At 35.9% G+C, this 20677-nt stretch overlaps 1 protein-coding gene across 48 annotated transcripts in view; it reads left to right on the forward strand.

The window, feature by feature from the left end:
• Nucleotides 1-20677, forward strand: part of NRXN1 (neurexin 1) — a 1068408-nt gene that overhangs the window by 764625 nt on the left and 283106 nt on the right. For all 48 annotated transcript variants that reach the window (XM_070573944.1, XM_070573958.1, XM_070573931.1 and 45 more), the window contains one exon: nucleotides 4755-4936. In XM_070573944.1, coding sequence (XP_070430045.1) covers nucleotides 4755-4936 — 182 coding nt within the window. The remainder of the gene's footprint in view (nucleotides 1-4754; nucleotides 4937-20677) is intronic.

Below are 20677 nucleotides of genomic sequence, written 5' to 3' on the forward strand. Positions count from 1 at the left end.
CTTTATGTACATAGATGATAAATAAAATCTAAAAATATTTCTTATTATAACATCACAGGCAATTCAAACATTAGAAATAAGAGCCCATATATAATTTTTACAAACATTTATTGCAGTGTAAAGCATTTTGATGCTGCTAAATTTGTATCTGATGGAACCAGCTTCGTTAATGAATTTGGACTGAGTAACAGAGATTGCCGCACAACTTAAATGTGAGGAATGCTGGAAACCACTTTAAGTCTGAGTCATCCGTACATCCCATGGAGTGCTGGATGTCAAGGGGAATTTGCAATAAATCCATTAGTAGTCATGGCACTGATGTATTAGCACTTGCCGTATAGAAACATGCGTAAATAATAAAGGCAACACCTTCCTCCACATTCCTCTCCATGTTGGTGAAACGCTCGGAACTGCGATTTAGATATACTGTTGCTGCACGTCAAATTCACTTATATAACAAGATGAAGCATATTTCTATAAAAATGAAATTAATAAAATTAAGCTAGATTGCAGTTCACTTTGTGTAGACTTACTCCTTCATTTAATGGTCAAAGTGAATTTCTTTGCATCATGCCGCAAATCTTACCATGCTAGGTGTCTTATGGTGATGAACTAATATTCTTTTTCTCATGAAAGTTTCCACGTGATGCAATTTAATATTCTTTGCATTGTTGAATATTAGTGAACATATATAATAATATAATGGGTTTATGTGAAAAATGTTCTAACCCAAGGAATGAAATACTGAAAAGATCAATAAAAACTGGGATGTGGGAAACTCATTTCTTAAAAGGCATTAAGTTTGAACCCAACTTTGAATGAATCAAACTTTTCTAAATGCTCGTATATTAAAGAAAAAACAAAAACAGGGCTGGTCTGGTGACATAGTGGTTAAGTTTTCATGCTCCCCTTCAGCGGCCCAGGGTTCACAGGTTCAGAACTGGGCGTGGATCTAACATACTGCTCATTAAGCCATATGTGGTAGCATTCCACATACAAAACAGAAGATGGGCACAGATGTGAGCTCAGGGACAATCTTCCTCAAGCAAAAAGCGGAAGATTGGCAACAGATGTTAGCTCAGGGCCAATCTTCCTCACCAAAAAAAAATATAAAAAAATAAAACAGAAATGTTGCAGTGTTAGTTTTTTAACATTTTTATCTCACACATACGCACACAGCACACACAGACTCAACCTTCTATTCTCTCCAAAATTTGTTGGGCACTTACAATATGCCAGGAATTGGACTAAAGTGTTACTGTGCAATATCTCATTTAATTCTGACAGAGGCTCTATGAGGTAGGTAGTGTTACTATTCCCATTTTTTCAGATATGAAAACCAAGACTTAGAGAGAATTAATAGGTTGGTCAAGGTCATGTAACTAGTAAATGATGCAGTTGGAATTTGAACGCAGGTCTATCTCAGGCCAGAGCTTACATTCTTAATTTCTCAGCTATTCTGCTGCAGTAGGTACGTCATGTCCTTGCTCAGAAAGATACGTGTTAAACAAAGTAGATTTTGAAACTTTACTCATCTGACCCACTATATTTTATTGTGGGAGTATTCTCATGTTTTTGAAGTGACCAAAAGAGATCATATTATAATTTTCTATCTTGATGGAAGGAGAGCTTTAGGAGCATAGAAAATTTTGTAGGATTTGACATAAAGTCGTTTTTTAACAAAGAAAGCCAAGATGCTTATAGGGGTAGGTGGAAGACAGCTGTGTGGAGGCTGGACATCTGATGCCCTTGCTTGTGGTGGAATTGTGCTGATGAGTACAATCCAATGCGCTAGTGTGCGTCCGGAGGAGAAAGCGTGAGAGATGCTTTCCAGATACATCTGGAGCAAAAGGACACTACAAATAATCGCATTGTTTGGCACACAGTAATACAGTTGTTTTTGCTTTGTTCTGGTGAAACTTGAAGAACTGGAAAGTCATTGTAAGGAGGACAGAGTAGCTAATAGCATGCTAGTTGCCAAGTCTTAATACTTATTGGAAAAGGTTGAAATATGAGATGAAATCAAATCTGGAGTAATGATATTTGTATTGTGACATTTATCTTACTGAAAATATAAACCTTTAAAATATTATCCTCAAGTTCTGTAACTGAACAACTAGAAACTTTCATAGTTTCATAAGTTTGGGAAGTGTACCCTAAACTAAATGTTAATCTACATATATTAAATGTTCTGTCATTTCACATTTACATGTTATTTTTGTTTCTTTAAAAGCATTGTGAGGTGAAAGTACAGTACATGACCATGAGGTACAAATGTCACTTTATGGATATGAGACATTAGAATATGATAACAGTCGGACTTGATAAATTCAGACTGACATATCCAATTAACTTTTTCTTGACTGTCTTGTTATGATAACAGAAATATTTTTGTAATAAAAACTACAGGAGTAGGAGTCTGGATACTCGGTTTCCTACCAGCTCTGCCACTTAACCAAGTTTGCGTCTTTAGATAACAAGCCAATCCTTATGACTAAATTTCCTCGAATATAACATGGAGTAATGCTTGCCCTAGTTTCCATACAGAAGTAGAGAAGAAACGAAAAAATTGTCCTGAAAGTGATTTTTAATGTTAAACTTCACTACGTAATGTGAGAGATTGTTGCTTTACAACACTACGTTACTCTGATGATTTTGGAAAACTTCTGAATTCTTAGCTATGTTTCATACTGTTAAGTAGCATCTCTATTTTGAACTTTTTCTTAATTCACATGAAATACATAGTCATTAGAGAACAAAGTTAATTAAAAGGAGGAAAATAAAATTAATCAAATACCAGCACTCAGATGTCACCACCGCATCTTCTTTTTAAAGAAATCTCCACTTTTATGTGTTCTCATCCTATTTTTATCAATGTAGGCTTTACTGAAACATTTAATACTTAATCTTAATACTTACAAAATTACCAAGTGGGAAGATATTTGTCAGATAATGCTTGCTTATTAATATCCTGATAAATGACCTTCTGATGATGTCGAATGTAAATGGTCCTGGAAGGCTCTGACATTTCTGATACACAAATCTGTATATTCCGAATTTTCTTTGCTTGTGCACTGACTGATGCTTTTGAAATATAACATCTGTTCTTACGTAAGAGAGATAAACTGTTTTCTTGCATTAGTATCCAAAAAAATTAATAGAGAAGTGCACAGCCTCTCTACCATTGCACTTTAACAGGATTTGGTTTTACCACTTTTACATTCAATATTATCCTGACACGTTTCTTGGGTCAGGCCTACATACCAAGGCCTTTTTTAATGAATCAGGCACAATAGGCACATTGTAGAGATCTCTGGAGTTTCTCAAGGGCCTAGGGAAAAGTCTCAGACAGAATATGAAGAATAGTTGGATCCAAAATACAAAAAAGAAAAAAGTTAATGTATTAGCTATTTAATTAAATGTACGCAAATATGACGTTAAATCAACTTCATTTAGCTGATAAATTTGGTAACCATAGAAATTTAACATGTAGATATCTTGAAACCATACTGCTGTACATATAACTTTTACACATAAGCCTTACTCCTGGTAGAAACTTCTTTTCCATAAATACAAGATGCTTTGTGGCCTAAATTTTAATATTCAGTCTCACAGCTTTCCTTACCGTGTTCAGCACATAGTAAGTACACGGTAAATATGTATTGGCTTCCTTTATTACTGGACGCTTACATTCTCCTCTATAAATTGTACACCAATGTCTGTTCCTGGGATAACTAAATAAATATTTCCGTGGTCCCATTTAGTGGGAGGAAGATCTCTTCTCCTTTATATATCTTTGCATGTCTCTTCCAAATGTTTTGACTCAGCAAATTCATTTTATTGCATTTAGTGAGATAGATGCCAGTGGTACAATGAGATAGGACTTTAATGCATTGGATGCTTAGTAAACTTGTTTGAAACAAAACTCTTTTTAAAGTAAGATGGATAATTTACTGACATCATCACCATAAAGTAAAATTTAAACACTCACTGAAGGAGGCTATGACATTCTTCTTGGTGCTGTAAGACTAGTATTCACTATGGGAAAAGGAAAATGGATCTGTTAATGATGCTGGATAGTTTGACAGCTACTAGATGTTGCTTGTTAAATAAGACCTGACTTCTATGGATGGGATTTATTATCTGTATTCTCTTGCTATGACTACTGGGGCTTATGGCTGTTCATCCATTAGTTATCATCTATCATGTGTGAATAGACCCTTTCCCCGTAAAAGTTGGTTCGTAGTATATTTGTTGCGATTTGCTTCACTGTGCTGTATAACCCTGGCACATCTACATGCAACTCTTCTTTCAAAAACAAATTGATATATGTTTCTGCTCCTCTTGGAAGCATCCAAAGTCAATGTTTCCTACTAGACTATTTCTTAAAAACTGGCAGGAAGAAATAAAACCCTATTATATCCCGTGCTTGTCCAATTCAATGGAAGAAGCAGTAATCTCCCATTTATTCTGAAACACCTGCTGGTAGATTTAATGAGTATATTAAAAACTGAGCTGCCTTAATATTTCTTTTAAAAAAACCCTATTCTCTTTCTTGAGCATATTTGATTTAAAGCTGTTATTTGCTTATTTGCTTTGCCATAGTGTGTTTGTGTGTGTGCATGCGTGCGTGTGTGTGTGTGTGTGTTTTGCCATAGCGTAAGTTTAATACTTTACTGATATGTCAACATAACACACATGGAAAAGTGTGCACTTGATGTATGGACTAATTGGCTTTGGTTTTTGTTTTCCAGCTGGGACAACGTATATCTTTAGCAAAGGTGGTGGACAAATCACATATAAGTGGCCTCCTAATGACCGGCCAAGTACACGAGCAGACAGACTGGCCATAGGGTTTAGCACTGTTCAGAAAGAAGCTGTACTGGTGCGAGTGGACAGTTCTTCTGGCCTGGGTGACTACCTAGAGCTGCATATAGTAAGTACTTTTAAAATAAGATTCAACTTTTACTTTTTGCTGTTAGCTTTTTGTAAATAACCTATAATTCTGCCTTTTGGAAGTTTCTCTCCCCCAGCAACCAGTACTTTGGTACAGAAAATATAAATATACTCTAGATGTAATGAGACCTTATACCTATTACTATTGTTAAAAGTGTTCTTTACAATAGAAAATATGTTTTTTTTTAAGAGTGAATTCCTCTTAATTCTCTGTTCACAAAGATTTATTTTTGGTGTGTTTTTAGTGACTTTAGGCAGACTTGCCAACTTAATAAAGTAAGATGTTGCCCAGTGGATACTATTCCATCTGGCTGGAAGCAGGAGGTTGTAATACTGATGACATAAAATGATGTGGATCCAGTGTCCTTATTTCTTGTCTCACTCAAGAAAAGAATTTTCTAAAGTTACACGCAATGGATGGGAGAAAAGGAAACTTTAAGAATGTTTGGGGATATGAAAGAAAATGGCAAAAAAATTACTTCTATGCTATATTATATTCATTTTGATACATAAATATCAAGAAAATAGAATGGGCTCTTGTCGTTTATATACTGGGATCATTCCTTTTTCTCTAAGCTCTAAACTTCCCACAAGAATTTAGTTAGTATGCAGTAGATGGTGAATAAGAGTTTATAAATGAAAAATTTTCTTTACCTTTTAGAGTTGCCACAACTGACTATTGCTTAGAGACTCTTCTCTATATCTCTACATCAAAGAGTTACTAACTTGTATGGCTGGAATTCTTTATCTCCTCATTTCCTTATAATATTTGCAAAGAAGCCAACGTAGTCTTTCATTGTTGAGCTAGTAATATTTTACTAATATGTCAAAATAACAACCATGGTAAAGTGTCATATATTCGAAAACTCTAAAGGATTCTTATCATAGTTCTTGGTTTAAAGTTCTATCTTCTGGAAGGTTCCAGAAGCATATGAGTCTCTCCATCTCCCTTTTTATCCTCGAGGTATAGTTTGTCCATTCTGCCTAATGTGATCGTGTAAGTTTGTTTTGTTTTGTTTCTGTCTGTCCCTGTAAGTTCTCCCTTTTGCCAGCACCTATGCCTCAAAGGACATTTAATTAGGTCAACATGTTCTTTCCTGTTAGAAACTGGCCTTTAGGCACTCATCCTAAAATGATTAGGAAAACCACCAAACACCAAAATACATTATCACAGACTTTTGCAGGGTCTTCATTCTCAAAGTTTTACTTATTTGTTTTCTTAATCTTAGTTTCCCATTAGACTTCTAGAATTTCCAATAAGCTGAGTAGGGGTTTACACTGACCACAAGAGCTGAATTCATTGCTAATCTTGGAAAGAAAAGAACACCTCAGCACAACCATTATTGAACCATCGTAAATTTTCAATTCAAAATGCAGTTGTCAAAATGGGAACCATGGGAAAGTAATTTCAGCTGCCTTTCAGCAAATATCTAACAATCAAAATTGAAAGCATCTGGATCTTTATGGCATCCTAAATAAATGATCAGTTGAGATAAACTTAACTAGTGCAGTAAAGAATCTTGCTGTTTAGAGTAATCTCAACTTTTTAAATGTATCTGCTCCGTTTTTATTTAAGAACCTTGCAACTTCGACAAATAAATAAATAAGAAAACAAGAGCTTTCCCTCCTGAAAGAAATTACTTATTGATCCATAACCAATTACACATCTACCCTGAGAAAAGGTTCTACAATGATCACTCTCAAATCATAAGGGGCCATGTTACTGAATTACTCAAACCGTTATTGTTTGTTTTATGGTCAAATGGTTTTGATCAACAAGAATGGGTATTTCTTTCCAATTCTGATCAAAAGTGGACTTAGAGTCCTTTCACATATGTAAAGGATTGGTTTTTCTAGGTGTCCATACCAGCCTAGTACCTTCTATACCTTCTGTACTGGCCGTGGATTTCTGACAGCTGACCCGTGAGGGCCTCCTTTCTAAATCTCTTCTCTTTGTCTTGCCTGCCGTTCACTTTGGATTTGCTATTTGTGTCTACACGCCCTCCCTCTTGGATTTGCTATCTTCAAGCTCTCCTTTGATCCAGCAGCCTGTCCTTCACTGGGAAATGGAAAATGGACATCGGTTCCCTGGACTTAACATACGTCATTGTTGGTTAGCCCTACTCATTTCTGTATCAACTATTAGGACCCAGGCTTAGGACAAATCTGGCCAGCTACAACTTTCTCTCTCCCTCCCTTTTCTCTACCTTTCTCTTTGCCTACAAGCAGTGATCAGCTATTAGTGACTCAGCAAGTTGCTTATTTGGAGACAAATCACTTCTTTCCGTGTTTTCAGCGTACAGACAAATAACTCTAGGCCAGTGGTTTTCTTGTTACTATTGAAGTTTACCTCTAACTCTTTTCCACGGTGTTGAGCGCATGGAAGAGGAAGACAAGGAGGAGTTAGATATTAAAAAAGGAAAGAAAGACAGAGACAGAGAGAGAAAGAGAGGGAAGGAGGAAGGGAGCAAAGATGGAAAAACGGAAGGAAGGAAGGAAAGGAAAGGAAAATGAAGCATATAGGGACCAAAGTTGATGCCTGCAGGTGATAGAAACAGAAGTATTCTTAATAATTATACTTAGACGGGAATATTCAAAGGCTATTTTATGAAATTATTTATGCACCTTCGAGTCTATTCTGATTTTTCCCAAATCATTTCTTCTGCTTGTTTCAGGATTGGAAATTTAAAAGCAAAACAAGATTTGAAGAAGTGTAGACTATTACTGTTGTTTGATTTTGGTTTATGAATATAACTGACTTAAAAATTAACTTGATTGATATCATAGGTGATATGATTTATCTATAGAAATTATTTTGGTTATCATTAAACTGCCAGGAAAATTTTCTAAACCTTCAAGATCAGCAAAGTATAAACTATGTACTGATCTTATTTAAAAATCATATTTCCATCCTTAATCAGTAGACTTAACTAATAAACTGAAAAGTTGATTTCACACATTAAAAGGTGCTGTGCTATATAAGGCCATTTCAATTAGATAACTTTTTACCAATCTGATTGGCATATAATTTCAGTGAAGATGTGAACATTTGACATTGTTTATCATCCCAGTTTTTCAAATGATCATGTTATATTTTACGTGAAAGTATAATCATATTTAAATTTTGATTAACTGTACTCTTAAAAATATAACAACTTGAAATAAAGTGTTTTTTGACTCAGATGGCCCAGTTTTTATAGATGGATTTTTTGGTTATATTAATATTCACAGATGCAATTTAGTTTCTATATAACTCTGAAAAAGTCATCTAACTTCTCGTTTACAATGTAGAAAAAGTGTGGTACTTGATACACAGCAGCTACATTATTGAAAAGTTGCATTTTTTAAATTGATTTTGTTCTCTGAATCTCCAACTAAGAATTGATTATGGTAGTTGGTTGTCTAAAGAAAGTCTATGGTGGGAATTTTGTTGGATGACTGATTCTCTCTCCTTAATAATTATCTCATTTGTTGTAACTCACTTTTATCATGAATTGTTCCCTAGTCACTTCATATCTGTTCATTATTGTCAAATAGAGATACACTTTCTGATGACAGAGAACATAATTTATAATAATGATGATTAATAAGAAAAATAATATAATATATAAATGTGGCTTTTCATCATTTATTTCAGTGCATGCTAGAATCCTATTCAGAAATATTTTCTAAGCAACTAATATAGCTCAGGCCTATGTTGGACGCTCTTTGGATAGAAAAATAAATGAGCTCACCACTTGGTACTTATCTCAATAAATATTTCTTGGGTGAATGAATAAACAAGCCAGCTGGGATCCTGGTCACCAGGTAGCTTAGATTATTTATAGTAAACATACTTCGTCCCTAAGTGACTAGTGTTTCTTGGTTATTGCTCCATCTTGGTATATCTCCATTTCTTCCTTTTGTGGTTTTAACTTTCTTATCTGCATAGTATTTGTAAGAATGTGGACAAGTGATAGGTTTTTAAGATAAGGAATATAAAGAAGAGATTGTGAAGTGTAAAGTGTTATACATATTTAAATCAGTAATGTTGAGGATTGTTTAATCGTTATAGATAAAATAATTTCTTGGAAGCAATAAACAAAAATTTAAGTTCCATTTTTTTATAATTTATATGATATATCTAGCAATTTTACCAATACTATCACTCTAGAGGAAACATCTCATATATCAGTCGGGTAATGTTAATTGGAGATTACTTAACCCCTCTCTGACTTACTGAAGAAAGCCACTGCCAAGTGTGCGCTCACTCGCTGCCGTGAATATTAACGTGTGCATGGGTTCTAACCAGAGGAAATGTGTGAAGGGTGTAGGAGAGGATGAGCGAAGAGTGTTCTTTGAAATTCTTTCATCTTGGGAGCATGAAAGAGCATTGCAAATTTGATTAGTGAATTGTTGTACATATTTGCTGTAAGTGTTTCTTCTTTGTACTTTGCTAGGCAGGAAGCCTTATTTTTGAAACCAAGCTATTAATTGATTTTGATTTAGAAATACACCTTTTGATCAGCTGTTTTAATATAGACTAGAAGCATACTGTATTTATAGTAAATATTACTTGGCCCAAAATAACTTATCAATATTGGTGATGTGTCAAATCTTTCTCATCTTTCTCTGCCTCTCTACATTTTATACTACTTATCTTACTGCTCTATTAAGATTAAAGTAAAAAATACCTTTCCAAAGTCAGTAATTACACATAGATACATACCTAAACCAACAAGATAAAACCCAACTATTCCCTCATAGGCTTTTCTTGAATTTAAATTATGTTCCATCTGAAATATTCTTTCTAACCAAAAACACCTATTTTAAGAATTTCCACTTTGCCATATAATATTTATATTCAACCCTATAAGTCGTATACAGTAGATATTTTATTTGATTTTCTTTTCCTGGTTCTTACATAAATTAGAGAACATATGGCCTATTTGACTAGAATTTTAAAAGCAAGGCTAAAATCATGTCTTTTCACCATGTGTTGTAAAATTCTTGTTCAAGCTTCTAAGGTATAAAGGATATGAGTTATCTTTAAACGGGAGACATGATGGTCACATTTGTGTTGGCTTCAGTGCTATTCAGATGTCTTGAGACAGTCTTTATTTTGGGGGAGGGGTGAGGTCAAGCAAATCAATACAAACGTCTCCCTTCATCCTTTCCCCTTGGAAGTTAATTCAGTTTCTTATTTTCTAATTTACTGGTTGTCACCTTTGGTGCATCAGTAACTCTCAGAATTTGGTTTCCAGATTTCTAGTATTATTTCTTTCTCTGAAATTCCATTGCTATGAAACTTAATAAAAGAGAACCAAAACAACTCTGTCTGCCTGTACCTCTTCAGTTCATGTACTTATCACTTAGATACTTAGACTAATCTTCCTCTTTCTATTTTGAATAGCTTCCAGTTCATTTGATGTACTTATGTCAGGTTAATTTGTTAAAATTATTCTATTATTTCTCTGTTAAAACACATTGATGCCTCCCAATTGCGTACAGGTAAAGGCACATTGTATGCCTAACATTTAATGTCCTCAACATTCTGATCTTAATTTCCATTTTCAGGTCTATTATTCCACAATTCTATACTTATCTATGGACTCCAATGAAATTTATTAATTCAGTTTTTTAAATGAACTTCTTGTCATTTCTCTATTTTTATTTCTGTCCATAAGTTTTCTTCTCATTCTCTCACTCTCTATCTAGATTCTGCCAAATCATCAACTTTTCTATTTAAATGTAGGATGTTTTCAGGGTTGGCCCTGGGATCTGGTCACCTCCTGAGCTAGCATAAAGAAGTCCAGGACTCAGGAATCTCTTTGGAAGAGATGCTGAAACAATATCCAGGGCATTACCTAGGTAAAGAAACTCTTGTCCACAGATTCTGCTCCAATCTATGATCACTGCTCTTCTTGACCCATTGCTTTGTGGTAGACCCCGGATTATTTTACAGAATAGCTTCACATGCATTCTAAGTTAGCCAGGGATGAGTTGCCTTAGTAAATCCTCTTTTTTAATGCCAGGATGCCAAAACAAGAGACTCTTGTTGAATTCTTTCTACCTACTGACACCTCCATTTCTGCTGTACATACTATTTTTCAAAAGCCTACCTGCAAGAAACATCTCCTTTGGCCCATTCAACACACCATTGTTGATAACCTATAATGCACTTTTTACTGTATTAGTTTTCTATTTCTGTGTAACATATTTCACCACAATTTAGCAACTTAAATCAGCAAACATTTATAATCTTATATGGGCTCAAGAATCCAAGGAGCAGCTGAGCTAGGTTATTAAGAGATTCCTAGGAAAAGACATGGTTAAGCTCTCTCATGCTCAGAACATATTTAGAGTCTGCATGTCTTAGGAAGAAATGATGGGCAACAAGGAAAGCATATGCAAAAGATTATTAAGGATACTGGCTGTGCAGAATATACATTGATGGAAAAAGAGGGATGAAGCCATTGCTTGAGGGTTAAGAACTAATTTGGAGAATGCACACTGAATGAGAAGTCATTGGTACACTGATCAGGAAAACTCCTTTATTGCACAAAAAGCACTGAAAGCTGCAAGCAAAATTCATGAGACTAATAGTTAAAAAATGGAAGCAAACATGTCAACCAAAGATCAGGAAACCAGATGAAAGTGATACTATGGCATTGGAGTTCTAGTAAAGCTGATTTGGGGCCACTCCACACATAGGCAGTTGATTTCAATAAAGAAATGAAATGACCTAGATGAATATTACACAGGACACTCAAGGTAATGGTAGGTGTAAATAATCCACATTTTAAATTAGGAGCAAGGAATTGGAGATAATTTTCACTGGGAAAATTCTTCTGATGAAAATCTAAACATTTTTTGAGTTGTGAAATGCAATTTTGTTGACTTTAGGAACTTGCTTTAGGAGGTAGTACACTGGATCTTGGGATCCTTCTGTCAACAAGACAGAGGAGGCTGCTGCCCTCCTGGAGACCAGCTGAATGAGCTGTTTAATCTCTCTGTCGACAAAACATAGCCCTGTAGGAATACAGTGCAATTAGGCTTCTGAAGAGACAAGTCAATGGTGGGCTCTTCCTATTAAGAAAAACACTTCCTCCTGAACCTACACCTTAAAGCCTTCTTGCCCAACAAAGAGTGGAAATACAAGATTGACAGACCAAAATGCTCTTTAGTGAAAGGTCAAAACTTAATTAATTATTAGGGCCTTTTGGTCTATGAAAATAAGTCAATCTTAATATTCCTAAAATTATATTCTGAATTTTAACCAGCAAATGCAGACTGCTCACTCCCAGATACACATCTCCTGTCCTGACTTCCCTTCTGGTCACCATACCAACATTTCCAATGGCTTCCACAGTCTCCACCTGGGTGTCTCATAGGCACCTCAAATTTACCACGTTAAAAACTGAACTCATCATCTCCCAACTGCATACCTTCTACCCAATCAAAGATTAAAACCTTGACATCTTTCCCATGCTTACTTTTATGACCTAATATGTTTCTCATCAAATTCCAGAAATGTCTCACAATCAGCATGGTCCAATAGAAATATAATGTGAACTGTGCATGCAATTTTAAATTTTCTAGTAGTCATATTAAAAAAAGGAAAAAAAAAAACCTCAGATGAAACTACCTTTTAATATATTTATTTAATTCAATATATTCAAAGTCTTATCATTTTAACATATAATCAATATAAATTTTTCTGTTTTACATTATTTTTTCATACTAAGGTTTTGATATCCAATGTGTATTTTACACTTAACAGCACCTCTCAATTCAGAATCTAAATTTTAATCAGAAACACTGTATATTTCATGACATTTCCAGTTGTAAAAGTTGATTCACATATCTGAATTATTGTAAACACACTTAAAGCTTTCCATAACTGAATGGAGTATCATTTTTAAATGTATGTCTAACTTAATTACAATTAAATACATTTTAGAACTCTTGGTGCCTCAAATCCATTAGCCACATTTCAAGTGCTCAACGTATCGCTAGGGGCTACTGCACTGAATTTATCTTTAGAATTTATCTGCTTTCTTTGAATCCTGTTATTAGTGCCTTAGTTTAATGGCCTCTTCTTGCACTGTTGCTATAGCCTTCTATCTAATCTCTCTGCTTCCAGATAAAGGAATGCAGGTATGAGTGAAATGGACTGTTTCTTTTTGGCTTGTGGCCTTGCTCTCCAGTCTGCTGGTAGTTTTCCATTGTAGTGCAGGAGCTCACATGAGGAACGCTCTCCTTGGATTATAGTATGAGGTAGACTCCCAAAAGATAATGCTGAAAGCATGTGACACTCTCCTGGGACTCCCCATTTACAAACTAAGGAGGCTTGGACGCTCAAGGCAGAGTCCCAAGTGCTGGAGAGTATCATGAAATGGATTCATTATCCACATGGTATTTTCTCAGGGAAGGAAGACTTCTCTGGTGTTAGACCATTGATCATCTCCACTTCCAGGTTCAAATGTTCCAAACAAGTGGTCACTTCTCTGAGATTTAGTCATATACTGCCTGTCTGCTCGCTGCATTATTTTGGGCACTTATATAAAAAATCTGTGATATATGTATGCCCATGAATTCTGACTTGATGAGAAAAGATGAATCCAATTAGAGAATGAAAGAAGAAAAACCACCTCCTGTGGTAATCAACTCTAAGTGATTAGGGTGGGGATGGTAATCAACCTCCACTATCCTGGCAATTTGACCATCCTCTCTTTTTAATCCTGCTGTGCCAACCTCTGACACTTGCTTAAATGATAGAGATGAAATTGATTCTCCATGTAAGAGAGTTTTATAAAAATGTTTTTAATTAATATGTATTAAATGCTTGAAGGTACTAACGGTTAGTTATCTTAAGTAGGGTTAAACTCTCTCTCTCTGAAATCATCCTTTCTCTATTCATTTGCTTAGTAAGAAGAACAATAACTAAACAATATGATTTAGCATGTATTGAGTGCTTACTATGGACCAAACGCTAATCTAACCACTTTACATAAAAATTATTTCATTTAATATTCACAATAACCCATTGAGGTATGAATTATTATCCCAATTTTACACATGAGCAAACTGCATTTTTAAATAATTGCCTAAAATCACATAGCTGGTAAGTAACTGTGCCTGGATTTGAACTAGTTCTATCTGACTTCAAAGCCTCGTTCTTCTTTTGTGCAAAGGAAAATTTCAAGCTAGCCAGCTACTTTTCCAAATGATGATAAAATCCAAATTACCTCTCCTAAGTCAATGAGTCTTTACTGTGTACTGTGTTATGAGATTCCTTACACATGGGCACAAGCTGGAACTTCTGTGTCTCCCAACATGAGTGCACTAAATAACGATAGAGTGCCGTGACATAGCACATGATATTTTGTATTACAATTCCTTTAATGGGTGGAATTATAGGTATCATTGCTATTTTTTGAGTTGTGCCTTAATGTAGGGCTAAATTAATACTGTCACAAGAGTATCGGCCTAATGCGAAGATGAATATAAAAATAACCTGCAATGCTCTGGAAACTGGCTGCAGCAGCCGTTTTCTGCCTTTCCCCAGGTTCTAAAGCTAATAGATAAAGCCTAGACAGCTTGACCTACTTTTTTTTTTTTTTTTTTAACCAAACGTCAGGGTAGAGTCTTGTGTATCTCGGCATGTAAATGAAGGGGGGAAAAAGGGAATTTGTCTTTTTCTTGTAGCTCTTGATGCTTGGACATCTTCCTGACAGAAGTGTTCAAAAGAAAAGTATGTCATCCTGTTCATTATTGTTAATTAGCAGTAAAAGCAAGACTTTGGGAGCTCCGTATCCCACAGGACATCAGCAGAGAAATGGAGTTGAAATTTTAGCGGTTATATGTGGAGTAAAGTCAGGCTGCCTGCCATGCAGGTTTCAGAACTGAGTTCATTTGATCTTTAAAAGACAGGCACTGCAGAGAAATTTTGCACGATAGAAAGAAAAAGTTGTCAATTCTAGCCACTTTCCAATGTCGAATTCAAGACCAGTGGTTAGCTGGTCATTTGTAACTGGCTGTTGTGAAGGATGTTGGATAAATGAAGCTTCTGGGGATGTTTTTTGCTATTTGAAATTGCAGCAAAGATATTATTCATTATTGTGCGAGGAATGTATTGTAACCATCAACTTCATAATTAACTAGCTTTCAGTGACCTTTCTCTTCAGTAGACTGTATTTCTATTATTTAAGTGTTCTTTTTCTATTTACTGGCTTTTTTTGGATTCTTCTGTCTAGACATAAACTGAATTCAATAGATTAGTGATGCATAGAATTGGGTCTGCAAGGCTGATAATATTTTATGACACGCTGTTCAGAGGGAGTTGAATTTTATTTATTGTCCAATGTCTCTATTTACTCTCCAGAAGATAAACATATTTTTCATAAATTTTATTTTCTTAAATGATAAATGTTCTTATTGAAAAACTTAAATACAATGATGAGAAAAAAAGTAAAAACTGCATATAATATAACAATCTTTTCACTGTGGTGTCTAAAATTCTAATCTTTACTTTCATGCATATTGCATATATATTTCTTTTCTTTTATGTATTCGAGTAAGTAGTTGTATATATGCTGACATACCTGAATATTCTTTAAGAAAACAAAATATTTTCATATGATACATACAAGTTTACTGCAGCTGGATTGTTCTTATTTAATATATTTTGGACATGTTTCCATTGTAGAGCATATAATCTCATATTTACCTCCAGGTGTCCTTTTACATGCATATTTTACAATTTATCAAACCATTCCCTATTAAATGGATATTTTGTTTAATTGTTTCACAATTTTTAGTGTTGCAGACTGATAAAAAAAGTTTGAATCTTGTAAAAGTATCATTTCATATATATGAAAGTTTTCTTTTAGGAAGATAAATTTCTACAAGCAGAACTACTATATTTATTGGAGAGTTGTCCTTCAAGAACACTGTATTGTTGAACTCTCCCACCACCAAGTATATAAAGATGTCACAAACTGGGGCATTTTAATATAAAAACAAACTGACCTCATATTTCTTAAGACATTGAGCTCTGTAGAATGAGTTTTTCTTCCTGACCTATTTGATTTGAATGTGTTTACATTTTCATAATTACACTGGTTTACAAGTGATACCAAACCTCCTCTAGCTTTGGTCAGAATCCTTCTCATATTCTCACAGCATTCTCAGAACAGCAATGGGCTGAGGAAGCTGGACAACATCTTCATGAATCTTGTGCCTCTTTTTAGGAAAGCCGTGGCTCCACGGTTTGCTGGGAAGAGCTAGGCAGGCAAGAGGTTATTGTCCCAGTGGGAGACCATACACGTTTCAGAGTGTGCCTCTGTGTTCTTCGGCTTCTACACATTCCATAATTCTTTTTATTTTCTTTCTTTTTTTTTTTTTTTTTTGAGGAAGATTAGCCCTGAGCTAACTACTGCCAGTCCTCCTCTTTTTGCTGAGGAAGCCTGGCCCTGAGCTAACGCCGGTGCCCATCTTCCTCTGCTTTCTATGTGGGATGCCTACCACAGCATGGCGTGCTAAGCGGTGCCATGTCCACACCCGAGATCTGAACCGGCGAACCCCGGCCCCCGAGAAGCGGAACGTGCGAACTTAACCGCTGCGCCACTGGGCCATCCCCTTCCATAATTCTTAATTTTGCCCCTAGTCACTTCTCATTTTGATCATGTGGCCCCCAGGACTTGTGCAACAGCAGTGAAACGTGACAGGCTTTTAAATGTATTAATAGTGTCAACATTATTGTGGTTAATCTTAATATAACAAACAGGATAACAACAGCTGTGTTCTGCTATTAAGCATTTACTAAGGCATAGGTGTTTTAGCTCTTGATAGCCCAAATTAACCTACAAAGTTCCCGAGCTGAGAGAGTGGATTACATCAAGGGACTAGCTCAATGTGTTGTATGACATTTGATAATGGCGAAGATTAAATTGAAAGGAAGTAAGATGTTCACAAGGGAAAAAAAGATGTAGCTATTTAAGTTTTTCAAATTCTACATGTGATTATTTACTTTAGTCCGTTTTTTCTTTTAAAGATTGGCACCTGAGCTAATAACTGTTGCCAATCTTCTTTTTTTTTCTGCTTTTTCTCCCCAAGTCCCCCCAGTACATAGTTGTATATTTTTAGTTGTGGGTCCTTCTAGTTGTGGCATGTGGGAAGCTGCCTCACGGTGGCCTGATGAGCAGCGCCATGTCCACGCCCATGACCTGAACCAGTTAAACCCTGGGCTGCCGCAGCGGAGCACATAAATTTAACCACTCGGTGCCCGGGCCGGCCCCTTACTTTAGTCTTAACACATCCATTGTGAGCTAAATTATAGCTGATAGAACCACATTTAACATTCAGGAACATTTTGGTTAGCTTGCCAATTCTTTTTTTGGTGAGGAAGACTGGCCCTGGGCTAACATCTGTGCCAATCTTCCTCTATTCTGTATGTAGGACATCACCCCAACATGGCTTGATGAGCCTTGTGCAGGTCCATGCCTGCCCGGGATCTGACCCGTGAACCCTGGGCCACTGAAATGGAGCACATGGACTTAACCACTTTGCCCCCAGGCTGATCCCTTCCCCAATTTTTTAATTAGTAATGCATGAATATAATTTAAACGTGAAATATAACCAAAATTATAGTTTTTCTTTGAGTTCTTAAAATTGTTTTTAAGGTGCTACCACCTTGAGTTTTACTAATGAAAGGTAAAATTAAAATTTGCAACTGTGGAGTTTAATAGGCACTAAGAATATTTGATAATGCCATGGCTGTCTATATCATATTCACTACCATATTTAATAGCTGAACAGATGCATCTTGCTATGGCAACACATGGTACCGAGCAGCAGGGAGTCCCATTTGACAAGTCAGTTTTTATTTTATTTCTTTATCCCCAAACTTTCTCTAATAATCCCATATTTCAGTGTGTTTTGATTTGTTAGGCAGCAAGCAGATAAGAGGGATTCTGTTCTCTGCTGTTTATTTCCAACAGGTTGGTTGGTTTCAAGATACAAAGCCCATGAGATTCTAAAATAAAATAACTAGACAAGATTGGGTAAGATACACAGTACACATAACTACATAATAATAAAATACATGTGCCCAATACAAAATGGGTAGAATACCATCTTCAAGAAAGCTCTGCAATGTGTCATGTGGTAGCATCAGATTAGTAAGAAAATTCTAGCAACCAGCCTCTTAGCAAGTATTAGTTCGGTGGTAAGCAGGTTATTCAATGGTGATGGTTTGTGTATGTATCTTCTAGTTGCCTTACTTAACTAGCAATAACTCTTGTCAGCAGAGATGCCCAAGGGAAATTGGGGTTGTTTGGCATTGCAAGATTTGCTCTCTGAGGATCAATTCTTTGGAGCATTCCATGAGCTGTTTTCCAATCCTTTAATTGCTTGTGTCTGGAAAAAAAAAACACCTGATATGCATTCTAAAGCTAAAATAGGATGACTGTCTAGCCTGATGTATTTTGAGATTCACAGAAAGATGTGGAATTGATAATGGGCCATTTGAAATGAGTTTTAGCAAAGATCCTGTACAGCTATATTGAAAATTGTACAATTGTTGAAATTGGATACGTCTTATTGAACTTCAAGGATTTCTGGTATGCTTTGTGTGGTGAGGGAATTATGCTAGCCTGGAATCGAAAATGTGAAAAAGTTTGGTTCAGATCTTATGGCATGTTCTAATGCAATTATCAATCATCTGGGCTAGGCAAAGCAATTGTAGTTCAAGGCGTTCTGCATCTTTTCTGACCATCTCCTTTAGCAGGGTTTGCGTAATCGTCAACTAGGATCTATTTAACTACTCATGGTGCTAGTCGTTTCCTGGCTCCACAGTTATTATGTACAATCTATCTTTGCCTGAACAATCCATGCTAATTCAGTGAATTCAGAGAAGTCCTCTAGGTTCGCACAACTGGGAGAATTAATTTCTTTCCATTGCAGGAGAGGTGTAGTGGTTTTCCCACTTCAAATTTCTTTCTGTAGGGGCTGGCCTGGTGGCTCAGTGGTTAAGTGTGCGTGTTCTGCTTCGGTGGCCTGGGGTTTGCCGGTTCGGATCCCACGTGTGGACATCGCACCGCTTGTCAAGCCATGCTATGGCAGGCATCCTGCATATAAAGTAGAGGAAGATGGGCATGGATATTAGCTCAGGGCCACTCTTCCTCAGCAAAAAAGAGGAGGATTGGCAGCAGATGTTAGCTCAGAGCTAATCTTCCTAAAAAAAAAAAAAATTTCTCTCTGTTGTAATGGTGAACCTCAGGAAGCGGTGGCTGAGGAGTGGGGCTGATTATGCTTTCTGTTAGTGTGACTCGTAATTCACCCTAAGCCTGCCTGTAAGAACATATTCCTAAATAAGTGGTCCCTTCAACATCTGTTTTCTGGTGAATAGGACTGAAGAGCTAGAATATCTTTAAAGTGAGATAAAAGGGTAAGAGATTTGCAAGCTCTTGATATAACCTTGTTTTTGCATTTTATGCTAAGGATGTAGGCACCTCAATAATCATTTATTTTACACTTGATTTGGTTGTTGAAAATAAGGAGTTAATGTAAACCTAAACTCATAGGGCCTTTTCATCTACTAGGCTTGACGACAAGTTATTTTTGATAGAATTCTCATATTCTGACTATCTGAGAGTTCTTATTTCCAAACTCAGTGGCATAGTCTTGTATACTAATCGGAATGTTATTCTCCCCCCAAAAATGGTACTTAGGAAGAGGATAATCTGAAAGAGTGAAAACTATGTGGATAACATGCAGATATAGCTTGGTCATGAAACAAATTACCATCTTTAAGGAATTCTAGAGTTATTTAGATGGCAGGCCTGCTAGATGTAACTCTTTGTCTTCGGCTATGTCTGATGGAGAGATTGATCTAAGCCTATTTGAATATGATGAGAGCAAGTCACCCTAATTTAAAATCCAGCTGAATCTTTGAAACATGATAACTGTTCACTCAGAGGAATGAAACCTGTAGCCACTGGAGTTTTGTGAATTTGGAACATCAAAATGAAGCTGACACTTGAATTCATTGGCAATGGAGAAGAAAAAATTGAAAGGCTGTTGGTATATCTCTTTTTAAAGCTATTTTTAAAATATGGAATAAAATTGAATATTTTTGGAGAGGGCACCCTTGCCTTCTTTGTTCTGCATATATAAAACAGGAATCTCTAACTAATATGTCACTAGGTACAAAGATGAGATTTTCAGATCCCTGATAAGATTCAGGACCTGGAAAGTAGTTCACACGGAAGTAAACTTGTATTCTAACCCCTAATCAAAGACTAAAGATACCTTAATTTTTGGAAAGTAGATGAATCATAAAGCTTATAAGCTATGGTTTGCTGAAGGTTTAGGTTCTGTCTTAGACCCCAAGATAAACAAACACCTTTCTAATCAAAACCTTGAGCTTGGAGGAAGCTATAACTGTGGTAGCGGAATATGAAGCATGCTGAAGGAATTGGGATCTGAGAGAAAAAAGAAGGTCTGAACCTTAAGGAGAACACAGTCAAGTCTTTCGAGTAGTTTGATGGATATTATTCCATTTTGAGAGAATCATCCACATTTGACAAAGATGATGGGGTCCGTACCAGAAGCAGGATGATCTCTCCAGAAGGATGTTTAGAGCTAATAGGCATCTAATCCCCACTTTAGGTAGGGAGTGTTTCATTCATTCATGAACCATTTCTTGAGGAGTGCACAGAACCTTGTTAGTTTCTTG

This window comes from Equus przewalskii, chromosome 14 (assembly GCF_037783145.1).
Source record: "Equus przewalskii isolate Varuska chromosome 14, EquPr2, whole genome shotgun sequence".
NCBI lineage: Eukaryota > Metazoa > Chordata > Mammalia > Perissodactyla > Equidae > Equus > Equus przewalskii.